The sequence below is a fragment of the Nerophis ophidion genome, linkage group LG12 (assembly GCF_033978795.1).
Source record: "Nerophis ophidion isolate RoL-2023_Sa linkage group LG12, RoL_Noph_v1.0, whole genome shotgun sequence".
NCBI classification, from domain to species: Eukaryota; Metazoa; Chordata; class Actinopteri; order Syngnathiformes; family Syngnathidae; genus Nerophis; species Nerophis ophidion.
Window position 1 is genome coordinate 11458485 of NC_084622.1, and position 25000 is coordinate 11483484.

Genomic DNA, 25000 nt, shown 5'->3' on the forward strand with positions numbered 1-25000 from the left:
TGGAATACCTTAATTGTTTCCAAACAGTGCCTGTTGCATGGCAGTAAAACGGCTAATCAAACGAAACGGAAGTCATACTTATGGACCCACTGGCCTTGGAAGCTTTGATGAATTTTTGAAACTGTCAAAATACAAAAAAATATCATTTTGAGTTATTAATACTAACACGGACAGTTGTAAATGCGTTAGCATATTTGCTAACAATGCTAGCTTGATTACATGACAGAAGTGCGTTCAAATATGCATAAAAACACTAACATTTTAGCGACATCACAAATGGGAGACTTTAGTAAATATAAATTGTTTTAGTTATATTGAAAAACTTGGAATTACAAGTATAAACCGCACTGGATTATAAGCCACAGGTATATAAAATGTGAAATTAGTTATTTACACGGAAATATTTTGCAAATGTTAATTGGAATACCGTAATTGTTTCCAAACAGTGCCTGTTGCAGGGCAGTAAAACGGCTGATCAAACGAAACGGAAGTTATACTTATGGACCCACTGGCCTTGGAAGCTTTGGTGAATTTGTGAAACTGTCAAAATACAAAAAGAATGTCATTGTGAGTTATTAATAATAACACAGACATTTGTAAAGGTGTTAGCATATTTGCTAACAATGCTAGCTTGATTACATGACAGAAGTGCGTTCAAATATGCATAAAAACACTAACATTTTAGAGACATCACACATGGGACACTTAAGTAAAGATAAATTGTTTTAGTTATATTGAAAAACTTGGAATTACATGTATAAACCACACTGGATTATAAGCCACAGATATATAAAATGTGAAATGAGTTATTTACACAGAAATATTTTGCAAATTTTAATTGGAATACCTTAATTGTTTTCAAACAGTGCCTGTCGCAGGGCAGTAAAACGGCTGATCAAACAAAACAGAAGTCATCGCTTTGGAAGCTTTGGTGAATTTGTGGAACTGTCAAAATACAAAAAGAATGTCATTGTGAGTTATTAATACTAACACGGACAGTTGTAAAGGCGTTAGCATATTTGCTAACAATTCTAGCTTGATTACATGACAGAAGTGCGTTCAAATTTGCATAAAAACACTAACATTTTAGAGACATCACACATGGGACACTTAAGTAAATATAAATGGTTTTACTTATATTGAAAAACTTGGAATTACAAGTATAAACCGCACTGGATTATAAGGCACAGATATATAAAATGGGAAATGAGTTATTTACACAGAAATATTTTGCAAATGTTAGTTGGAATACCTTAATTGTTTCCAAACAGTGCCTGTTGCATGGCAGTAAAACGGCTAATCAAACGAAACGGAAGTCATACTTATGGACCCACTGGCCTTGGAAGCTTTGATGAATTTTTGAAACTGTCAAAATACAAAAAAATATCATTTTGAGTTATTAATACTAACACGGACAGTTGTAAATGCGTTAGCATATTTGCTAACAATGCTAGCTTGATTACATGACAGAAGTGCGTTCAAATATGCATAAAAACACTAACATTTTAGCGACATCACAAATGGGAGACTTTAGTAAATATAAATTGTTTTAGTTATATTGAAAAACTTGGAATTACAAGTATAAACCGCACTGGATTATAAGCCACAGGTATATAAAATGTGAAATTAGTTATTTACACGGAAATATTTTGCAAATGTTAATTGGAATACCGTAATTGTTTCCAAACAGTGCCTGTTGCAGGGCAGTAAAACGGCTGATCAAACAAAACAGAAGTCATCGTTATGGACCCACTGGCTTTGGAAGCTTTGGTGAATTTGTGAAACTGTCAAAATACAAAAAGAATGTCATTGTGAGTTATTATTTATAATACAGACATTTGTAAAGGCGTTAGCATATTTGCTAACAATGCTAGCTTGATTACATGACAGAAGTGCGTTCAAATATGCATAAAAACACTAACATTTTAGAGACATCACACATGGGACACTTAAGTAAAGATAAATTGTTTTAGTTATATTGAAAAACTTGGAATTACATGTATAAACCACACTGGATTATAAGCCACAGATATATAAAATGTGAAATAAGTTATTTACACAGAAATATTTTGCAAATGTTAATTGGAATACCTTAATTGTTTCCAAACAGTGCCTGTCGCAGGGCAGTAAAACGGCTGATCAAACAAAACAGAAGTCATCGCTTTAGAAGCTTTGGTGAATTTGTGAAACTGTCAAAATACAAAAAGAATGTCATTGTGAGTTATTAATACTAACACGGACAGTTGTGAAAGCATTAGCATATTTTCTAACAATTCTATCTTGATTACATGACAGAAGTGCGTTCAAATTTGCATAAAAACACTAACATTTTAGAGACATCACACATGGGACACTGAAAAATATAAATTGTTTTAGTTATATTGAAAAACTTGGAATTAGAAGTATAAACCGCACTGGATTATAAGGCACAGATATATAAAATGTGAAATGAATTATTTACACGGAAATATTTTGTAAATAATAACTGGAATACCGTAATTGTTTCCACACAGTGCCTGTTGCAGGGCAGTAAAACGGCTGATCAAACAAAACGGAAGTCATACTTATGGACCCACTGGCTTTGGTGAATTTGTGAAACTGACACAATACAAAAAAGAATGTCATTGTGAGTTATTAATACTAACACGGACACTTGTAAAGGCGTTAGCATATTTGCTAACAATGCTAGCTTGATAACATGACAGAAGTGCGTTCAAATATGCATAAAAACTAATATTTTAGAGACATCACACATGGGACACTTAAGTAAATATAAATTGTTTTAGTTATATTGAAATCTTGGAATTACAAGTATAAACCGCACTGGATTATAAGCCATAGATATATAAAATGTGAAATGAGTTATTTACACGGAAATATTTTGCAAATGTTAATTGGAATACCGTAATTGTTTCCAAACAGTGCCTGTCGCAGGGCAGTAAAACGGCTGATCAAACAAAACAGAAGTCATCGTTATGGACCCACTTGCTTTGGAAGCTTTGGTGAATTTGTGAAACTGTCAAAACACAAAAAGAATGTCATTGTGAGTTATTAATACTAACACGGACACTTGTAAAGGCATTAGCATATTTGCTAACAATGCTAGCTTGATACCATGACAAAAGTGCGTTCAAATATGCATAAAAACACTAACATTTTAGAGACATCACACATGGGACACTTAAGTAAATATAAATTGTTTTAGTTATATTGAAAAACTTGGAATTACAAGTATAAACCGCAGTGGATTATAAGCCACAGATATATAAAATGTGAAATGAGTTATTTACACGTAAATATTTTGCAAATGTTAATTGGAATACCGTAATTGTTTCCAAACAGTGCCTGTTGCAGGGCAGTAAAACGGCTGATCAAACAAAACGGAAGTCATACTTATAGACCCACTGGCTTTGGTGAATTAGTGAAACTGACACAATACAAAAAGAATGTCATTGTGAGTTATTAATACTAACACGGACACTTGTAAAGGCGTTAGCATATTTGCTAACAAAAATGCTAGCTTGATTACATTATGAAAGCGCATAGAAACATGCATGAAAACACTAACATATTCCAGACATCACACATAGTATATGATTTAATTATATTATAAAACTTGGAATGAAAAGTATTAGCCGCACTGGACCATAAACTGCCGATATATAGGTTGTGAAATGAGTTATTTACACGGAAATATTTTGCAAATGTTAATTGGAATACCTTAATTGTTTCCAAACAGTGCCTGTCGCAGGGCAGTAAAACGGCTGATCAAACAAAACGGAAGTCATCGTTATGGATCCACTGGCTTTGGAAGCTTTGGTGAATTTGTGAAACTGACCCAATACAAAAAAGAATGCCATTGTGAGTTATTAATACTGACACGGACACTTGTAAAGGCGTTAGCATATTTCCTAACAAAAATGCTAGCTTGATTACAAACCCCGTTTCCATATGAGTTGGGAAATTGTGTTAGATGGTAAAAATAAACGGAATACAATGATTTGCAAATCCTTTTCAACCCATATTCAATTGAATGCACTACAAAGACAAGATATTTGATGTTCAAACTCAAAAACTTTATTTTTTTTTTGCAAATAATAAATAACTTCGAATTTCATGGCTGCAACACGTGCCAAAGTAGTTGGGAAAGGGCATGTTCACCACTGTGTTACATCACCTTTTCTTTTAACAACACTCAATAAACGTTTGGGAACTGAGGAAACTAATTGTTGAAGCTTTGAAAGTGGAATTCTTTCTCATTATTGTTTTATGTAGAGCTTCAGTCGTTCAACAGTCCGGGGTCTCCGCCGTCGTATTTTACGCTTCATTATGCGCCACACGTTTTCGATAGGAGTCAGGTCTGGACTGCAGGCGGGCCAGGAAAGTACCCGCACTCTTTTAATACAAAGCCACGCTGTTGTAACACGTGGCTTGGCATTGTCTTGCTGAAATAAGCAGGGGCGTCCATGATAACGTTGCTTGGATGACAACATATGTTGCTCCAAAACCTGTATGGACCTTTCAGCATTAATGGTACCTTCACAGATGTGTAAGTTACCCATGCCTTGGCCACTAATACACCCCCATACCATCACAGATGCTGGCTTTTGAACTTTGCGCTATAACAATCCGGATGGTTATTTTCGTCTTTGTTCTGGAGGACACCACGTCCTCTGTTTCCAAATATAATTTGAAATGTGGACTTGTCAGACCACAGAACACTTTTCCACTTTGCATCAGTCCATCTTAGATGAGCTCGGGCCCAGCGAAGCCGGCGGCATTTCAGGGTGTTGTTGATAAATGGGTTTGGCTTTGCATATTAAGAGTTTTAACTTGCACTTACAGATGTAGCGACCAACTGTAGTTACTGACAGTGATTTTATGAAGTGTTCCTGAGCCCATGTGGTGATATCCTTTACACACTGATGACGTTTTTTGGGGTGCACTACCGCCTGAGGGATCAAAGGTCCGTAATATCATCGCTTACATGCAGTGATTTCTCCAGATTCTCTGAACATTTTGAAGATTTTACGGACCGTAGATGGTAAAATCCCTAAATTCCCTGCAATAGCTCGTTGAGAAATGTTGCTCTAAAACTGTTCGACAATTTGCTTACAAAGTGGTGACCCTCGCCCCATCCTTGTGTGTAAATTACTTAGGATTTCATGGAAGCTGCTTTTCTACCCAATCATGGCACCCACCTGTTCCCAATTAGCCTGCACACCTGTGGGATGTTCCATATAAGTGTTTGATGAGCATTCCTCAACTGAATTAGTATTTATGTCCACCTTTCCCAACTTCTTTGTCACGTGTTGCTGGCATCAAATTCTAAAAGTAATGATTATTTGCACACAAAAAAAAATGTTTATCAGTTTGAACATCAAATATGTTGTCTTTGTAGCATATTCAACTGAATGTGGGTTGAAAATGATTTGCAAATCATTGCATTCTGTTACATTTACATCTAAAACAATTTTCCAATTCATATGGAAACGGGGTTTGTACATTCAATTATAGTTAGCATTAATAGATAGACTTTGCCATTGATAGTGTAATAATATCAAGTCAATATACAAAAGTGTTCCTTATTCTGATACGTTCAGGCCCGTCCTTCAGTAAAAGGGATAATGATACTTCAGATACAAAAATGATGCAGTCTATTTGCCCGGATGGAAGTGATTGTTTGTACGGAACGCTTCCACACTGTGTATGGAGACACATCATTAACTGCTAGCTGCTTGTCAACGGGGAAACTACAAATAAAGGCAATAAAATTAATTAATCGGCGATGCTGATCACATACTTAGTTTTTTGTTTTTTACAAAAATCGGCTGATACATGTCGATGGCTGATCCATCAACACATCCCGAGTGGAAACCGGACACTCCATTGGGAAAAGGGCATTCATTTACTACACTGCAAAAAATGAATAAAAAAATTGATTCCACGGTTTTAAAAAAAACCTGGCAATTCCGTCTCCATATTTTTACTGTGAAATGTACAGTGTTGTTTTTTTACAACTTCTACAAATTAAAAAAACTGTTATTTTACCGTAAAATCTACAGCTGTTATTTTCACAGTGTGTTACTGTACATTTAAACCCCGTACTATTTTCATTTTTAGCATACAATTCTGGAATCTGGGCAGACTTCCGGTGTTTACATGTTGAGATGAAGGCAGGATGTAAAACCCTCTTCCTCGCCTTCCAGGTTCATGTGCACCGGCCTCGTGTTCTGGGTGTTCATACGACACAACAACACGCCGCTGGTGAAGGCGTCGGGTCGAGAACTGTGCTACATCCTCCTCCTGGGCGTCTTCATGTCCTACGCCATGACCTTCCTCTTCCTGGCCAAGCCGTCGCCCGCCATCTGCGCCCTGCGCCGCCTCGGCCTGGGCACGTCGTTCGCCGTGTGCTACTCGGCGCTCCTCACCAAAACCAACCGAATCGCCAGGATTTTCAGCGGGGTGAAAGACGGGGCGGGCACAGTGAGGCCGCGCTTCATCAGCCCATCCTCTCAGGTCAGTGAAGGCATCGCAACGTGTGTCCATTTATTATTAAAATCCCTCATTATAATTATATTATCTGCATGCGTCACTATATTAGCAACAAACTCAGAAAACTTGATAGATAACAGCCAAATAATGGTGTCTGTACAGAAAGGTGTACCTGATGAAGTGTCCCTTTTGTCTCCAGGTCTTCATCTGTCTGAGCCTCATTTCCGTGCAGTTAGTGATGGTGTCAGTGTGGCTGCTGCTGGAAGTTCCAGGTACGCGACGTTTCACTTTGCCAGAACGGCGGCAGACGGTCATCCTCAAGTGCAACGTGCGCGACACCAGCATGCTGATGTCGCTAGGCTACGACGTCCTGTTGGTCATCCTGTGTACTGTGTAAGTGGACACCACTTCCTGTTGGTCATCCTGTGTGCTGTGTGAGTGGACACCACTTCCTGTTGGTCATCCTGTGTACTGTGTGAGTGGACACCACTTCCTGCCGTCTCGTACAACTCCTTCACTAGCAGCCACCCAGCAGGCACAAGACATTGAAACAACGTTGAGAACTTGTTGAATTAGGTCCCGACATATAACAACTCAAACCTAACGTTGATACAAAATGCTTTTTGACAACTTGTATTCAATGTTGGGTTCCAACGTGTATTTGACCATTGAAATTGGGTCATTTTCCAACCAATATTCCGCAACACAAATACAATGTTAAAACAACATCCATTTTGACGTTTGTTCAACGTTGGGTTGTGACGTTGATTTGACCATTGAAATTTGGTCATTTTACAAACAATATTGTGCAACACAAATACAACGTCTAATCAATGTTGGGTTGTGACGTTTACAACGTTGAAGCAACATACTTTTTGACGTTTATTAAAAGTTAGGTTGTGACGTTGATTTGACCGTTGAAATTTGGTGATTTTACAACACAAATACATTTGAACAATGTTGATTCAATGTTGGGTTGTGATGTTGATTTGACCGCTGAATGTTGGTCATTTTACTACCAATATTTTACAACACAAGTACAACGCTTTTTGACAACGCTTAATCAATGTTGGGTTGTGACGTTGATTAGACCGTTGAAATTTGGTCATTTTTACAACACAAATGTTGAAACAACATGCTTTTTGACAGTGTTTAATCAATGTTGGGTTGCGACGATGATTTGACCATTGAATTTTGGTCATTTCCCAAACAATATTCTACAACACAAATACAATGTTTAATCAATGTTGGGTTGTGACGTTTATTTGACCATTGAAGTTTGGTCATTTTACAACACAAACACAACGTTGATTCAATGTTGGGTTGTGACGTTGATTTGAGCATTGACATTTGGTCATTTTACAACACAAATACAACGCTTTTTGACAACGTTTAATCAATGTTGGGTTTTAACGTTTATTAGATCGTTGAAATTTGGTCATTTTACAACACAAATACAACGTTAAACAACGTTGATTCAATGTTGGGTTGTGATGTTGATTTATCTGTTGAATGTTGGTCATTTTACAACCAATATTTTACAACACAAAACATTGAAACAACATGCTTTTTGACAACGTTTAATCAATGTTGGGTTGTGACGTTGATTTGACCATTGAAATTTGGTCATTTTACAACACAAATTCAACATTGAAACAACATGCTTTTTTACAACATTTAGGACGTGTATATGACCATTAAAGTTCGGCAATTTTCCAACCAATATTCCACAACACAAATACAACGTTAAAATATGCATTTTGACAACGTTTGTTCAACGTTGGGTTGTGACGTTGATTTGAGCATTGAAATTTGGTCATTTTACAACACAAATACAACACTTTTTGACAACGTTTAATCAATGTTGGGTTTTAACGTTTATTAGATCGTTGAAATTTGGTCATTTTACAACACAAATACAACGTTGATTCAATGTTGGGTTGTGACGTTGATTTGAGCATTGACATTTGGTCATTTTACAACACAAATACAACGCTTTTTGACAACGTTTAATCAATGTTGGGTTTTAACGTTTATTAGATCGTTGAAATTTGGTCATTTTACAACACAAATACAACGTTAAACAACGTTGATTCAATGTTGGGTTGTGATGTTGATTTATCTGTTGAATGTTGGTCATTTTACAACCAATATTTTACAACACAAAACATTGAAACAACATGCTTTTTGACAACGTTTAATCAATGTTGGGTTGTGACGTTGATTTGACCATTGAAATTTGGTCATTTTACAACACAAATTCAACATTGAAACAACACTGACAACATTTATGACGTTGATTTGACCATTTGAATTTTGGTCATTTCACAAACAATATTGTACGACACGAATACGTTTTTTCAATGTAGGGTTCTGACGTTGATTTGACTGTTGAAAATATAGTCATTTTACAACATAAATACAACATTGAAAAAACATACTTTTTGACAATATTGAATCAATGTTGGGTTCTAACGTTGTTTTGACAATTGAAATTTGGTCATTTTTACAACACAAATACAATGTTGAAACAACATGCTTTTTGACAGCGTTTAATCAATGTTGGGTTGCAACGATGATTTGACCGTTGAATTTTGGTCATTTCCCAAACAATATTCGACAACACAAATACAACGTTTAAACAATGTTAGGTTGTGACGTTTATTTGACCATTGAAGTTTGGTCATTTTACAACACAAACACAACATTTGAACAACATGCTTTTTGACAACGTTGATTCAATGTTGGGTTGGGATGTTGATTTGACCATTGGAATTTTTTGTCATTTTACAACACAAATACAACATTGGAACAACATGCTTTTTGACAACATTGATTCAATGTTTAGTTGTGATGTTGATTTGACCGTTGAATTTTGGTCATTTTACAACACAAATTCAACATTGGAAAAACCATGCTTTTTGACAAAGTTTATATAATGTTGGGTTGTGACGTTGATTTGACCATTGAATTTTGGTTATTCTACAACACGAATACAATGTTGAAACAACATACTTTTTGACAACGTTTTTCAACGTTGGGTTGTGACGTTGATTTGACAGTTGAATTTTTGTCATTTCTCAACACAAATACAACATTGAAACAAAATGCTTTTTGGCAACATCTAAGACGATGATTTGACAGTTGAATTTTGGTCATTTCCCAAACAATATTCTACAAAACAAATACAACATTTAATCAATGTTGGGTTGGGACGTTAATTTGACAGTAAAAGTTTTGTCATTTTACAACACAAATACAACGTTTGAACATGTTTTTTGCCCATAAAAGGCTGTAAAAAACTGCTCAATCAACCATGGAACTCTCATTACTGCACAGATGATCCCATCTCCTTCCAAACTGATACAAGGCTTTTAGGTCCTGACCAGACGTTGATATCAACACCAGTATCGCCACCTTGCGATGGAAAATTTCAACCCTGATTTAATTCTCATTTTGATCCCCTTCTAGATACGCCTTCAAGACCAGGAAGTGTCCCGAGAACTTCAACGAGGCAAAGTTTATTGGCTTCACCATGTACACCACCTGTATCATTTGGCTGGCCTTCCTCCCCATCTTCTACGTCACGTCCAGCGACTACAGGGTACTTCTTTAACACACACCTCAACTTTGACTTCTTTTGCCGTTGGAGCTCAAATGTATAGGAATACCTGGCCAGTGGATAGCGCCACCGCGTGATGTGACGCGACCGGTGGACAGTGCCACCGCGTGATGTGACGCGACCGGTGGACAGTGCCACCGCGTGACGTGACGCGACCGGTGGCTAGTGCCACCACATGACATGACGCGACCAGTGGATAGTGCTACCGGGTGACATGACGCGACCGGTGGGTAGTGCCGTGACGTGACGCGACCGGTGGCTAGTGCCACCACATGACGTGACGTGACGCGACCGGTGGCTAGTGCCACCACATGACGTGACGTGACACGACCGGTGTCTAGTGCCACCGCATGACGTGACGCGACCAGTGGATAGTTCTACCGCATGACATGACGCGACCAGTGGGTAGTTCCGTGACGTGACGCGACCGGTGGCTAGTGCTACCACGTGACATGACGCGACCGGTGGCTAGTGCCATGACGTGACCGGTGGCTAGTGCCATGACGTGACGGGTGGCTAGTGCCACCACATGACGCGACCGGTGGCTAGTGCCACCACATGACGTGACGCGACCAGTGGATAGTGCTACTGCGTGACATGACGCGACCAGTGTGTAGTGCCGTGACCTGAAGCGACCGGTGGCTAGTGCCATCACGTGACCGGTGGATAGTACCACCACGTGACGTGACGGGTGGACAGTGCCATGACGTGACGCGACCAGTGGATAGTGCCACGGCATGATGTGACGCGACCGGTGGATAGTGCCACCGCGTGATGTGACGCGACCGGTGGCTAGTGACGTGACATGACCGGTGGCTAGTGCCATCACATGACGTGATGCGACCAGTGGATAGTGCTACCGCGTGACATGACGTGACCGGTGGGTAGTGCCATGACGTGACCGGTGTCTAGTGCCACCACATGACGTGATGCGACCAGTGGATAGTGCTACCGGGTGACATGACGCGACCGGTGGGTAGTGCCGTGACGTGATGCGACCGGTGGCTAGTGCCACCACATGACGTGACGCGACCAGTGCATAGTGCTACTGCGTGACATGACGCGACCAGTGTGTAGTGCCGTGACCTGAAGCGACCGGTGGCTAGTGCCATCACGTGACCGGTGGATAGTGCCACCACGTGACGGGTGGACAGTGCCATGACGTGACGCGACCAGTGGATAGTGCCACGGCATGATGTGACGCGACCGGTGGATAGTGCCACCGCGTGATGTGACGCGACCGGTGGCTAGTGACGTGACATGACCGGTGGCTAGTGCCATCACATGACGTGATGCGACCAGTGGATAGTGCTACCGCGTGACATGACGTGACCGGTGGGTAGTGCCATGACGTGACCGGTGTCTAGTGCCACCACATGACGTGATGCGACCAGTGGATAGTGCTACCGGGTGACATGACGCGACCGGTGGGTAGTGCCGTGACGTGATGCGACCGGTGGCTAGTGCCACCACATGACGTGACGCGACCAGTGGATAGTGCTACCACGTGACATGACGCGACCAGTGGCTAGTGCCATGACGTGACCGGTGGCTAGTGCCATGACGTGACCGGTGGCTAGTGCCACCACATGACGCGACCAGTGGATTATGCTACCGCGTGACATGACGCGACCAGTGGGTAGTGCCGTGGCGTGACGCGACCGGTGGCTAGTGCCACCACATGACGTGATGCGACCAGTGGATAGTGCTACCGGGTGACATGACGCGACCGGTGGGTAGTGCCGTGACGCGACCAGTGGATAGTGCTACCGCGTGACATGACGCGACCAGTGGGTAGTTCCGTGACGTGACGCGACGCGACCAGTGGATAGTGCTACCACGTGACATGACGCAACCAGTGGCTAGTGCCATGATGTGACCGGTGGCTAGTGCCATGACGTGACCGGTGGCTAGTGCCACCACATGACGCGACCAGTGGATAATGCTACCGCGTGACATGATGCGACCAGTGGGTAGTGCCGTGACGCGACCGGTGGCTAGTGCCATCACGTGACCTATCGTCCCTGCATCTTGGGGTCACACTTGTGCTTCTTTCCGTCACCCATAATGTTTGAAAAAAGGTGACGGGTTTTTACAAAACTTTTGTTTTGAAAGGGTAATTGCCAACTTCTTGTTGATTTTTGCTGAAGGATGTCAATTATTAAAATGTAGGTCTAAGTGAGACCTATATAGAGGTTTTTGTTTCATGTCTCTCCGACATTCCTACCAGAAGTTACAAGCAGTTTTGTCTTTGTTTTCTTACTAGGAGCAGTTTTGTCTGTGTTTTGTTCCTAGGAGGCGCTAGAGTGCAATTTAAAGTTTTGTGGGGTTTTTTTTAATTAGATCGCAATTTTCACCAGTCCTGATGTGTGTGTCCAGTTTTGTGAGTTTTGAAGCATTTAAAGGGGGTCAAATTACAGCTCGAATAGGCAAAAATTACATTTTTTTAGTAAAATTTTGTTTTGAAGGGGTTTTTGCCAACTTCCTGTTGATTTTTGATAAAGAAAGTAAGTGTATGATCTAGGTCTAAGTTAGACCTACATAGAACTTTTTGTCTGTACGACATTCCTACCGGAAGTTACAAGCAGTTTTGTCTGTGTTTTCTTCCTAGGAGCAGTTTTTACTGTGTTTTTTCCTAGGGGGCGTTAGAGCGCAATTTTGATTTTTGGGGTTTGGTTTTATTATTAGATGGCAAATTTCGTCATACCAATGTGTGTGTAAAATTTGGTGAGTTTTGAAGCATGTTAAGGGAGTCAAATTACAGCTCGAAGAGGCAAAAATGACATTTTTTTAGGAACATTTTGTTTTGAAGGGGTTTTTTCCAACTTCCTGTTGATTTTTGCTGAAGAAAGTGAGTGTATGAAATCTAGGTCTAAGTTAGACCTACATAGAACTTTTTGTTTCATGTCTGTATGACATTCCTAACGGAAGTTACAACTAGTTTTGTCTGTGTTTTCTTCCTAGGAGCAGTTTTGTCTGTTTTATTCCTAAGGGGCGCTAGAGCGCAAAAGAGTTTTGGAGTTTTTTTTTTATTACATCGCAATTTTCGCCAGTCCTGATGTTTGTGTCCAGTTTGGTGAGTTTTGAAGCATTTTAAGGGGGTGAAATTAAAGCTCAAAGAGGCAAAAGTGACATTTTTTAGGAAAATTTAGTTTTGAAGGGGTTTTTACCAACTTCCTGTTGATTTTTGCTGAAGAAAGTGAGTGTATGAAATCTAGGTCTAAGTTAGACCTACGTAGAACTTTTTGTTTCATGTCTGTACGACATTCCTAACGGAAGTTACAAGCAGTTTTGTCTGTGTTTTTTCCTAGGGGGCGCTAGAGCGCAATTTTGATTTTTGGGGTTTGCTTTTATTATTAGATGGCAAGGTTTGCCATACCAACGTGTGTGTAAAATTTGGTGAGTTTTGAAGCATGTTAAGGGAGTCAAATTACAGCTCGAAGAGGCAAAAATGACATTTTTTTAGGAACATTTTGTTTTGAAGGTTTTTTTTGCCAACTTCCTGTTGATTTTTGCTGAAGAAAGTGAGTGTATGAAATCTAGGTCTAAGTGAGACCTACATAGAACTTTTTGTTTCATGTCTGTATGACATTCCTAACGGAAGTTACAAGCAGTTTTGTCTGTGCTTTCTTACTAGGAGCAGTTTTGTCTGTGTTTTATTCCTAGGGGGCGCTAGAGCGCAATTTTTATTTTTAGGGTTTGGTTTTATTATTAGATGGCAAGGTTCGCCATACCAATGTGTGTGTAAAATTTGGTGAGTTTTGAAGCATGTTAAGGGAGTCAAATTAAAGCTCAAAGAGGCAAAAATGACATTTTTTTAGGAACATTTTGTTTTGAAGGGATTTTTACCAACTTCCTGTTGATTTTTGCTAAAGAAAGTGAGAGTATGAAATCTAGGTCTAAGTGAGACCTACGTAGAACTTTTTGTTTCATGTCTGTACGACATTCCTAACGGAAGTTACAAGCAGTTTTGTCCGTGTTTTCTTCCTAGGAGCAGTTTTGTCTGTTTTATTCCTAGGGGGCGCTAGAGTGCAATTTAGGGTTTTGGGGTTTGGTTTTTTCATATGATCGCAATGTTCGCCAGTCCTGATGTGTGTGTCCAGTTTGGTGAGTTTTGAAGCATTTTAAGGGGGTCAAATTAAAGCGCAAAGAGGCAAAAATGACATTTTTTAGGAACATTTTGTTTTGAAGGGGTTTTTGCCAACTTCCTGTTGATTTTTGTTAAAGAAAGAGAGTGTATGAAATCTAGGTAAAAGTTAGACCTACATATAACTTTTTGTTTCATGTCTGTACAACATTCCTAACGGAAGTTACAAGCAGTTTTGTCTGTGTTTTCTTCCTAGGAGCAGTTTTGTGTTTTATTCCCAGGGGGCACTAGAGCGCAATTTAGAGTTTTGGGTTTTTTGTTTTTTTATTAGATCGCAATTTTTGCCAGTCCTGATGTGTGTGTCGAGTTTGTTGAGTTTTGAAGCATTTTAAGTGGGTCGATTTACAGCTCAAAGAGGCAAAAATGACATTTTTTTAGAAAAATTTCGTTTTGAAGGGGTTTTTGCCAACTTCCTGTTGATTTTTGCTAAAGAAAGTGAGTGTATGAAATCTAGGTCTAAGCGAGACCTACATAGGACTTTTTGTTTCATGTCTGTACGACATTCCTAACGGGAGTTACAATCAGTTTTGTCCGTGTTTTCTTCCTAGGAGCAGTTTTGTCTGTTTTATTCCTAGGGGGCGCTAGAGTGCAATTTAGGGTTTTGGGGTTTGGTTTTTTATATGATCGCAATGTTCGCCAGTCCTGATGTGTGTGTCCAGTTTGGTGAGTTTTGAAGCATTTTAAGGGGGTCAAATTAAAGCGCAAAGAGGCAAAAATGACATGTTTTAGGAACATTTCGCTTTGAAGGGGTTTTTGCCAACTTCCTGTTGATTTTTGCTAAAGAAAGTGAGTGTATGAAATCTAGGTCTAAGTGAGACCTACATAGACCTTTTTGTTTTGTGTCTGTACGACATTCTTAACGGAAGTTACAAGCAGTTTTGTCTGTGTTTTCTTCCTAGGAGCAGTTTTGTCTGTTTTATTGCTAGGGGGCGCTAGAGTGCAATTTAGAGTTTTGGGGTTTGGTTTTTTATATGATCACAATGTTCGCCAGTCCTGATGTTTGTGTCGAGTTTGTTGAGTTTTGAAGCATTTTAAGGCGGTTGAATTACAGTTCAAAGAGGATAAAATTAAAATTTTTTAGGAAAATGTTGTTTTGAAGGGGTTTTTTCCAACTTCCTGTTGATTTTTGCTGAAGAAAGTGAGTGTATGAAATCTAGGTCTAAGTGAGACCTACATACAACTTTTTGTTTCATGTCTGTATGACATTCCTAACGGAAGTTACAAGCAGTTTTGTCTGTGTTTTCTTCCTAGGAGCAGTTTTGTCTGTTTTATTCCTAAGGGGCGCTAGAGCGCAATTTAGAGTTTTTGAGTTTTTTTTTTTTATTACATCGCAATTTCCGCCAGTCCTGATGTTTGTGTCCAGTTTGGTGAGTTTTGAAGCATTTTAAGGGGGTGAAATTAAAGCTCAAAGAGGCAAAAGTGACATTTTTTAGGAAATTTTAGTTTTGAAGGGGTTTTTACCAACTTCCTGTTGATTTTTGCTGAAGAAAGTGAGTGTATGAAATCTAGGTCTAAGTTAGACCTACGTAGAACTTTTTGTTTCATGTCTGTACGACATTCCTAACGGAAGTTACAAGCAGTTTTGTCTGTGTTTTTTCCTAGAGGGCGCTAGAGCGCAATTTTGATTTTTGGGGTTTGCTTTTATTATTAGATGGCAAAGTTTGCCATACCAACGTGTGTGTAAAATTTGGTGAGTTTTGAAGCATGTTAAGGGAGTCAAATTACAGCTCGAAGAGGCAAAAATGACATTTTTTTAGGAACATTTTGTTTTGAAGGTTTTTTTTTGCCAACTTCCTGTTGATTTTTGCTAAAGAAAGTGAGTGTATGAAATCTAGGTCTAAGTGAGACCTACATAGAACTTTTTGTTTCATGTCTGTATGACATTCCTAACGGAAGTTACAAGCAGTTTTGTCTGTGTTTTCTTACTAGGAGCAGTTTTGTCTGTTTTACTCCTAGGGGGCGCTAGAGCGCAATTTTTATTTTTAGGGTTTGGTTTTATTATTAGATGGCAAGGTTCGCCATACCAATGTGTGTGTAAAATTTGGTGAGTTTTGAAGCATGTTAAGGGAGTCAAATTAAAGCTCAAAGAGGCAAAAATGACATTTTTTTAGGAACATTGTTTTGAAGGGATTTTTACCAACTTCCTGTTGATTTTTGCTAAAGAAAGTGAGTGTATGAAATCTAGGTCTAAGTGAGACCTATGTATAACTTTTTGTTTCATGTCTGTACGACATTCCTAACGGAAGTTACAAGCAGTTGTGTCCGTGTTTTCTTCCTAGGAGCAGTTTTGTCTGTTTTATTCCTAGGGGGCGCTAGAGTGCAATTTAGGGTTTTGGGGTTTGGTTTTTTTATATGATCGCAATGTTCGCCAGTCCTGATGGTGAGTTTTGAAGCATTTTAAGGGGGTCAAATTAAAGCTCAAAGAGGCAAAAATGACATTTTTTAGGAACATTTTGTTTTGAAGGGGTTTTTGCCAACTTCCTGTTGATTTTTGCTAAGGAAAGTGATTGTATGAAATCTAGGTCTAAGTGAGACCTACATAGAACTTTTTGTTTTGTGTCTGTACGACATTCTTAACGGAAGTTACAAGCAGTTTTGTCTGTGTTTTCTTCCTAGGAGCAGTTTTGTCTGTTTTATTGCTAGGGGGCGCTAGAGTGCAATTTAGAGTTTTGGGGTTTGGTTTTTTATATGATCGCAATGTTCGCCAGTCCTGATGTTTGTGTCAAGTTTGTTGAGTTTTGAAGCATTTTAAGGGGGTTTAATTACAGTTCAAAGAGGCAAAAATTACATTTTTTTAGGAAAAGGTTGTTTTGAAGGGGTTTTTTCCAACTTCGTGTTGATTTTTGCTGAAGAAAGTGAGTGTATGAAATCTAGGTCTAAGTTGTTCTAAGTGAGACCTACATAGAACTTTTTGTTTCATGTCTGTATGACATTCCTAACGGAAGTTACAAGCAGTTTTGTCTGTGTTTTCTTACTAGGAGCAGTTTTGTCTGTGTTTTATTCCTAGGGGGCGCTAGAGCGCAATTTTTATTTTTAGGGTTTGGTTTTATTATTAGATGGCAAGGTTCGCCATACCAATGTGTGTGTAAAATTTGGTGAGTTTTGAAGCATGTTAAGGGAGTCAAATTACAGCTCGAAGAGGCAAAAATTACATTTTTTTAGGAATATTTTGTTTTGAAGGGTTTTTTACCAACTTCCTGTTGATTTTTGCTGAAGAAAGTAAGTGTATGAAATCTAGGTCTAAGTTAGACCTACATAGAACTTTTTGTTTCATGTCTGTACGACATTCTTAACGGAAGTTACAAGCAGTTTTGTCTGTGTTTTCTTCCTAGGAGCAGTTTTGTCTGTTTTATTCCTAGGGGGCGCTAGAGCGCAATTTAAAGTTTTGGGGTTTGTTTGTTTTTATTAGATCACAATTTTCGCCAGTCCTGATGTGTGTGTCGAGTTTGTTGAGTTTTGAAGCATTTTAAGGGGGTGAAATTAAAGCTCAAAGAGGCAAAAATTAAATTTTTTAGGAAAATTTTGTTTTGAAGGGGTTTTTGCCAACTTCCTGTTGATTTTTGCTGAAGAAAGTGAGTGTATGAAATCTAGGTCTAAGTGAGACCTACATACAACTTTTTGTTTCGTGTCTGTACACATTCCTAACGGAAGTTAGAAGCAGTTTTGTCTGTTTTTCCTAGGGGGCGCTAGAGCGCAATTTTAATTTTTGGGGTTTGCTTTTATTCTAAGATGGCAAGGTTCGCCATACCAACGTGTGTGTAAAATTTGGTGAGTTTTGAAGCATGTTAAGGGGGTCAAATTACAGCGCGAAGGTGCTGAATAATAATAATAAAGAATTAAACCTTAGGGACATTCGGTCCCTAAAAATGGATAATAATCATTATTTTCCAATATTATTTCCAATGTGGTGATCATTTTTGGAATGAATAGCATTATTTGTTGGAACTCCTTGGTTTAATATTGCTTTGCGTGTGTGTGTGTGTGTGCAGGTTCAGACCACCACCATGTGCATCTCCGTCAGCCTCAGTGGCTTTGTGGTGCTGGGCTGCATGTTTGTGCCCAAGGTCCACATCATCATGTTCCAGCCCCAGAAGAACGTGACCAGTCACCGGCTCAACCTCAATCGCTTCAGCGTCAGCGTCAGCGGGGCGGCGGCCACCTCATACGCCTCGCATGGTAGGTGCAGCGCGGCGGCCTCCTTTTTTTTAAAGAGACTGATATGTTTATTGAGAATGGTCCTCAGGCACACATGACATTAGGCGTTCCCCAGGGATCAATTTTAGGTCCCCTTCTTTTTACCCGTCATCAGGAGACTTGCTGTCAGTTTGCATTCTGTCCTTCGTATTTTGGCCATACCAATAAAAGGACAACAGTCACGATGTTAGTTTTAAGACCACGGTGAGGAATGTCAAAGAAGAAATAATAAACATAATACCGTATTTTTCGGAGTATAAGACGCTCCGAAGTATAAGTCGCACCGGCCGAAAATGCATAATAAAGAAGGAAAAAAAACATATACAAGTCGCACTGGAGTATAAGTCGCATTTTTGGGGGAAATTTATTTGACAAAATCCAACACCAAGAATAGACATTTGACATTTGAAAGACAATTTAAAATAAATAAAGAATAGTGAACAACTTTATTTATATAGCACATTTAAACAACAATAACGTTTCCAAAGTGCTGCACAGCCATGTTAAAAACAGTATTAAAAAAACAAAATATTATGCTCCACCAATGACTGAATAAAAACAAAAAATAAATATAAAACCAATATTAAAAAAACAAAAAACAATACAAAAACAAATATGATTAAAAACACATATATAACCAACGGAAAAGGTGCCTGGTATGTTAACGTAACATATTCAAATAACTATAACATATAGAGCAGGGGTCACCAACCTTTTTGAAAGCAAGAGCTACTTCTTGGGTACTGATTAATGCGAAGGGCTACCAGTTTGATACACACTTAAATAAATTGCCAGAAATAGCAAATTTTCTCAATGTACCTTTAATGAATAAATCCGTATGTATAAGAAAATGGCTATTTCTGTCTGTCATTCCGTCGTACATTTTTCTTCCTTTTACGCAAGGTTTTTTGTCGAGAATAAATGATGAAAAAATATTTCAATAAACGGTTTAAAAGAAGAGAAAACACGAAAAAAAATGTAAATATTATTTTGAAACATAGTTCATCTTCAATTTTGACTTTTTAAAATTCAAAATTCAACCGAAAAAAATGAAGAGAAAACTAGCTAATTTGAATCTTTTTGAAAATTTTGTAATTTTCCTGATTAAGATTCATTTTAGAATTTTGATGACATGTTTTAAATAGGTTAAAATCCAATCTGCACTTTGTTAGAATATATAACAAATTGGACCAAGCTATATTTAAAAACAAAGACAAATCATTATTTATTCTTGATTTTCCAGAACAACATTTTTTAAAGAAATTCAAAAGACTTTGAAATAAGATTTAAATTTGATTCTAAAGGTTCTCTAGATTTGCCAGAATAATTACTTAGAATTTTAATCATACTAAGTTTGAAGAAATATCTCACAAATATTCTTTGGCGAAAAAACAGAAGCTAAAATGAAGAATTAAAATGTATTTATTATTCTTTACAATAAAAAAAAAAAAACTTGAACATTGATTTAAATTGTCAGGAAAGAAGAGGAAGGAATTTAAAAGGTAAAAAGATATATGTGTTTAAAAATCCTAAAATCCTTTTAAGGTTGTACTTTTTCTCTAAAATTGTCTTTCTGAAAGTTATAAGAAGCAAAGGAAAAAAAAAATGAATTTATTTAAACAAGTGAAGACCAAGTCTTTAAAATATTTTCTTGGATTTTCAAATTCTATTTGAGTTTTGTCTCTCTTAGAATTAAAAAAAAGTCAAGCAAAGCGAGACCAGCTTGCCAGTAAATAAATACAATTTAAAAAATAGAGGCAGCTCACTGGTAAGTGCTGCTATTTGAGCTATTTTTAGAACAGGCCAGCGGGCGACTCATCGGGTCCTTACGGGCACCGCGTTAGTGACCCCTGTTCTAGAACATGCTATAAGTTTACCAAACAATCTGTCACTCCTACTCGCTAAATCCCATGAAATATTCTTCCTCGATGTCGCTTCTAAACAACTCTGCCAACTCCAAAGGTATGCGCTGCTTCCTCTTGTCGTTTTCTGCTGCATATTTCAGTACGTTCAGCTTGTAATCTGCAGTACATGATTTACTTTTCGGTGCCATTTTTGTTCAGCCCTTCTCAGTTTTTACAAGTTACCGCCAACGATGAAATGATCCATTTTAATAGCTATGGCAGTAGCATATAGCAGTTAGCATTCCATGACCCACAATGCACTTCTGCCTTGACCCTCCCTCGCCGAATTCTTATTGGTTGACGTGTGTGTGACGATTGCTGATATTTTCTTCGTCTCTTCCGCGAATGAAATAAATAATTTTGATATTTTACGGTGATGTGTTAATAATTTCACACATAAGTCACTCCGGAGTATAAGTCGCATCCCCGGCCAAACTATGAAAAAACTGCGACTTATAGTCCGAAAAATACGTTACAATCAAAGTTCGATATAATGCGGTTGTCAGAGTCCCTGAAATACTCTTGGTGTGTTCCAGAGATAATCTTTTATAGATGTCCTTCTTTGTTCACACTTTTAGTTTCAAAAAAGTTATGCGCCTAGCTCAGCTGCCTCGGTGGATAGTGCCACCATGTGACGTGATGCGACCTGTGGATAGTGCCACCACATGACGTAACTGGTGGATTGTGCCACCACGTGACTGGTGGATAGTGACACTACGTGACTGGGGGATAGTGCCACCACATGACGTAACTGGTGGATAGTGCCACCACATGACGTAACTGGTGGTTTGTGCCACCACGTGACTGGTGGATAGTGCCACCACATGACGTAACTGGTGGTTTGTGCCACCACGTGACTGGTGGATAGTGCCACTACGTGCCTGGGGGATAGTGCCACCACATGACGTAACTGGTGGTTTGTGCCACCACGTGACTGGTGGATAGTGCCACCACATGACGTAACTGGTGGTTTGTGCCACCACGTGACTGGTGGATAGTGCCACCACATGACGTAACTGGTGGTTTGTGCCACCACGTGACTGGTGGATAGTGCCACCACATGACGTAACTGGTGGTTTGTGCCACCACGTGACTGGTGGATAGTGCCACTACGTGACTGGGGGATAGTGCCACCACATGACGTAACTGGTGGTTTGTGCCACCACGTGACTGGTGGATAGTGCCACCACATGACGTAACTGGTGGTTTGTGCCACCACGTGACTGGTGGATCGTGCCACCACATGACGTAACTGGTGGTTTGTGCCACCACGTGACTGGTGGATAGTGACACTACGTGACTGGGGGATAGTGCCACCACATGACGTAACTGGTGGTTTGTGCCACCACGTGACTGGTGGATAGTGCAACCACATGACGTAACTGGTGGATTGTGCCACCACGTGACTGGTGGATAGTGACACTACGTGACTGGGGGATAGTGCCACCACATGACGTAACTGGTGGTTTGTGCCACCACGTGACTGGTGGATAGTGCCACCACATGACGTAACTGGTGGATTGTGCCACCACGTGACTGGTGGATAGTGACACTACGTGACTGGGGGATAGTGCCACCACATGACGTAACTGGTGGATTGTGCCACCACGTGACTGGTGGATAGTGACACTACGTTACTGGGGGATAGTGCCTCCACATGACGTAACTGGTGGATTGTGCCACCACGTGACTGGTGGATAGTGACACTACGTGACGTAACTGGTGGATTGTGCCACCACGTGACTGGTGGATAGTGACACTACTTGACTGGGGGATAGTGCCACCACATGACGTAACTGGTGGTTTGTGCCACCACGTGACTGGTGGATAGTGCCACCACATGACGTAACTGGTGGATTGTGCCACCACGTGACTGGTGGATAGTGCCACCACATGACGTAACTGGTGGATTGTGCCACCACGTGACTGGTGGATAGTGACATTACGTAACTGGTGGATTGTGCCACCACGTGACTGGTGGATAGTGCCACCATGTGATGTGACTGGTGGATAGTGGCACCTTGTGACGTGACTGGTGGATAGTGGCACCATGTGACGTGACTGGTGGATAGTGCCACCACGTGACGTAACTGGTGGATTGTGCCACCACGTGACTGGTAGATAGTGACACCATGTGACTGGTGGATAGTGCCACTACGTGACTGGTGGATAGTGACACCACATGACGTGACCGGTGGATCGTGCCAGCACGTGACTGGTGGATAGTGCCACCACGTGACTGGTGGATAGTGACACCACATGACGTGACCGGTGGATAGTGCCACCACGTGACGTGACCGGTGGATAGTGCCACCACGTGACTGGTGGATAGTGACACCGCATGACGTGACCGGTGGATAGTGCCACCACGTGACGTGAGGCGACCTGTGGATATGCCTCCACGTGACTTGATGCAACCGGTGGATAGTGCCACCATGCGACGTGACCGGTGGATAGTGCCGCCACATAATGTGACACGACCGGTGGACAGTGATGCGACTCGACCGGTGGATAGTGCCATCATGTGAAACAGTGCCACCACACGACACCGCATGACGTGATCAGTGGTTTGTGCCACCACGTAAAACAGTGCCACCTCATGACGTGACACGCCAGGTAGATAGTGCCACAGCGTGACGTGACACGATTGGTGGATAGTGCCACCACATGACGCGATGCAACCGGTCGATAGTGCCACCACGTGACGCGACGCAACCAATGGACAGTGCCACGACGTGACGCGACTCGACCGGTGGATAGTGCCACCACGCGACGTGAAACGACCGGTGGATAGTGCCACCTTGTGACGTGACTGGTGGATAGTGCCACCACGTGACTGGTGGATAGTGACACCACATGACGTGACCGGTGGATAGTGCCACCACGTGACGTGACCGGTGGATAGTGCCACCACGTGACTGGTGGATAGTGACACCACATGACGTGACCGGTGGATAGTGCCACCACGTGACGTGAGGCGACCTGTGGATATGCCTCCACGTGACTTGATGCAACCGGTGGATAGTGCCACCATGCGACGTGACCGGTGGATAGTGCCGCCACATAATGTGACACGACCGGTGGACAGTGATGCGACTCGACCGGTGGATAGTGCCATCATGTGAAACAGTGCCACCACACGACACCGCATGACGTGATCAGTGGTTTGTGCCACCACGTAAAACAGTGCCACCTCATGACGTGACACGCCAGGTAGATAGTGCCACAGCGTGACGTGACACGATTGGTGGATAGTGCCACCACATGACGCGATGCAACCGGTCGATAGTGCCACCACGTGACGCGACGCAACCAATGGACAGTGCCACGACGTGACGCGACTCGACCGGTGGATAGTGCCACCACGCGACGTGAAACGACCGGTGGATAGTGCCACCTTGTGACGTGACTGGTGAATAGTGCCAACACATGTGACTTGACCGGCAGATAGTACCACCACATGACGTGACATGACCTGTGGAGAGTGCCACCACATGACGCAACCAGTGGATAGTGCCATCACGTGAAACAGTGCCACCGTGTGACGTAACTAGTGATTTGTGCCACCACGTAAAACAGTGCCACCACACAACGTGACACGCCTGGTGGATAGTGCCACCGCGTGACTTGACGCGACTGGTGGATAGTGCCACCACGTGACACGACTGGTGGATGGATAGTGCCACCACTTAACGTGACGCAACTGGTGGATGGATAGGGCCACCACTTAACGTGACGCAACCGGTAAATAGTGCCTTGACGTGACTGGTTGATAGTTCAACCACGGGATGTAACTGGTGGATAGTGCCACCATATGACGTGACGCAACTGATGCATAGTGCAACCACGTGATGCGACTGGTGGATGGATAGTCCCACCACTTGACGTGACACAACTGGTGGATAGTATCGCCAAGTAACGTGACTGATGGATAGTGCCACCAGGTGATGCGCCTGGTGGATGGAGAGTGCACCACATGACGTGACGCAACTGGTGGATAGTGCCACCACGTAATCTAGTAGTCATACTTTTCAAGACATGTACAAAATTTAATTTGCTTCAAGGTCGGTAAGCACAACCAGAATGCATTAGTACGTCAGGTGCAGTGGCTTATAAGGCGCATTCGCTTTTTGGCAAAATTATTTTAGGTGTGTATTAGGGTTATTTTGTCGCTTAAACTGTCTTGAAAAATATATATTTTTTAAATCTTACAAGTGAAGTCTTATATTTGGCTGAATATCAAGTCATGTGCATTGAGTGTTGGTGTTCACCCTCACTTCACCTCACAGAGCAGCAAACCCCAAAACATGCTGACGTGTACAAAATAAAAATAAAAATAAAAATTGCCTTTTTTCTCTTTTATTGAATTTCTCCTCCGTCTCTTTTCTTCCAGCGTCTGTCAGCGCCCACTACGTGCCGACGGTGTGCAACGGCAGAGAAATAGTCGACTCCACCACTTCCTCTCTGTGACGGACAGGCGCGCCTGGTCCCGACTGTTAGCCCACACCTTTGTGTCCGCCTCAAGCCTCGCTTGGCGTGGCACCGCGACACCTGCACCGCGTCACGGAGTCTTCATCCAAAACCGCGTTTGCCGTGGCGTGCGACCGCACTGACCACCGGTCCGCCGGGTGCTGTTGA

General features: G+C 41.1%; 1 protein-coding gene across 3 annotated transcripts in view; it reads left to right on the forward strand.

Moving 5' to 3' along the window:
• grm3 (glutamate receptor, metabotropic 3) overlaps window positions 1-25000 on the forward strand; it is a 300806-nt gene that overhangs the window by 215868 nt on the left and 59938 nt on the right. For 2 of the 3 annotated variants that reach the window (XM_061916796.1, XM_061916798.1), the window contains exons 11-15: window positions 6210-6519; window positions 6695-6888; window positions 9967-10099; window positions 18254-18440; window positions 24756-24987. The exons of the other annotated variant lie outside the window; for it this stretch is intronic. In XM_061916796.1, coding sequence (XP_061772780.1) covers window positions 6210-6519; window positions 6695-6888; window positions 9967-10099; window positions 18254-18440; window positions 24756-24832 — 901 coding nt within the window. In that variant the 3' untranslated portion in view covers window positions 24833-24987. Of the gene's footprint in view, window positions 1-6209; window positions 6520-6694; window positions 6889-9966; window positions 10100-18253; window positions 18441-24755; window positions 24988-25000 lie in introns of those variants that run through there. 3 annotated transcript variants of the gene reach the window in all.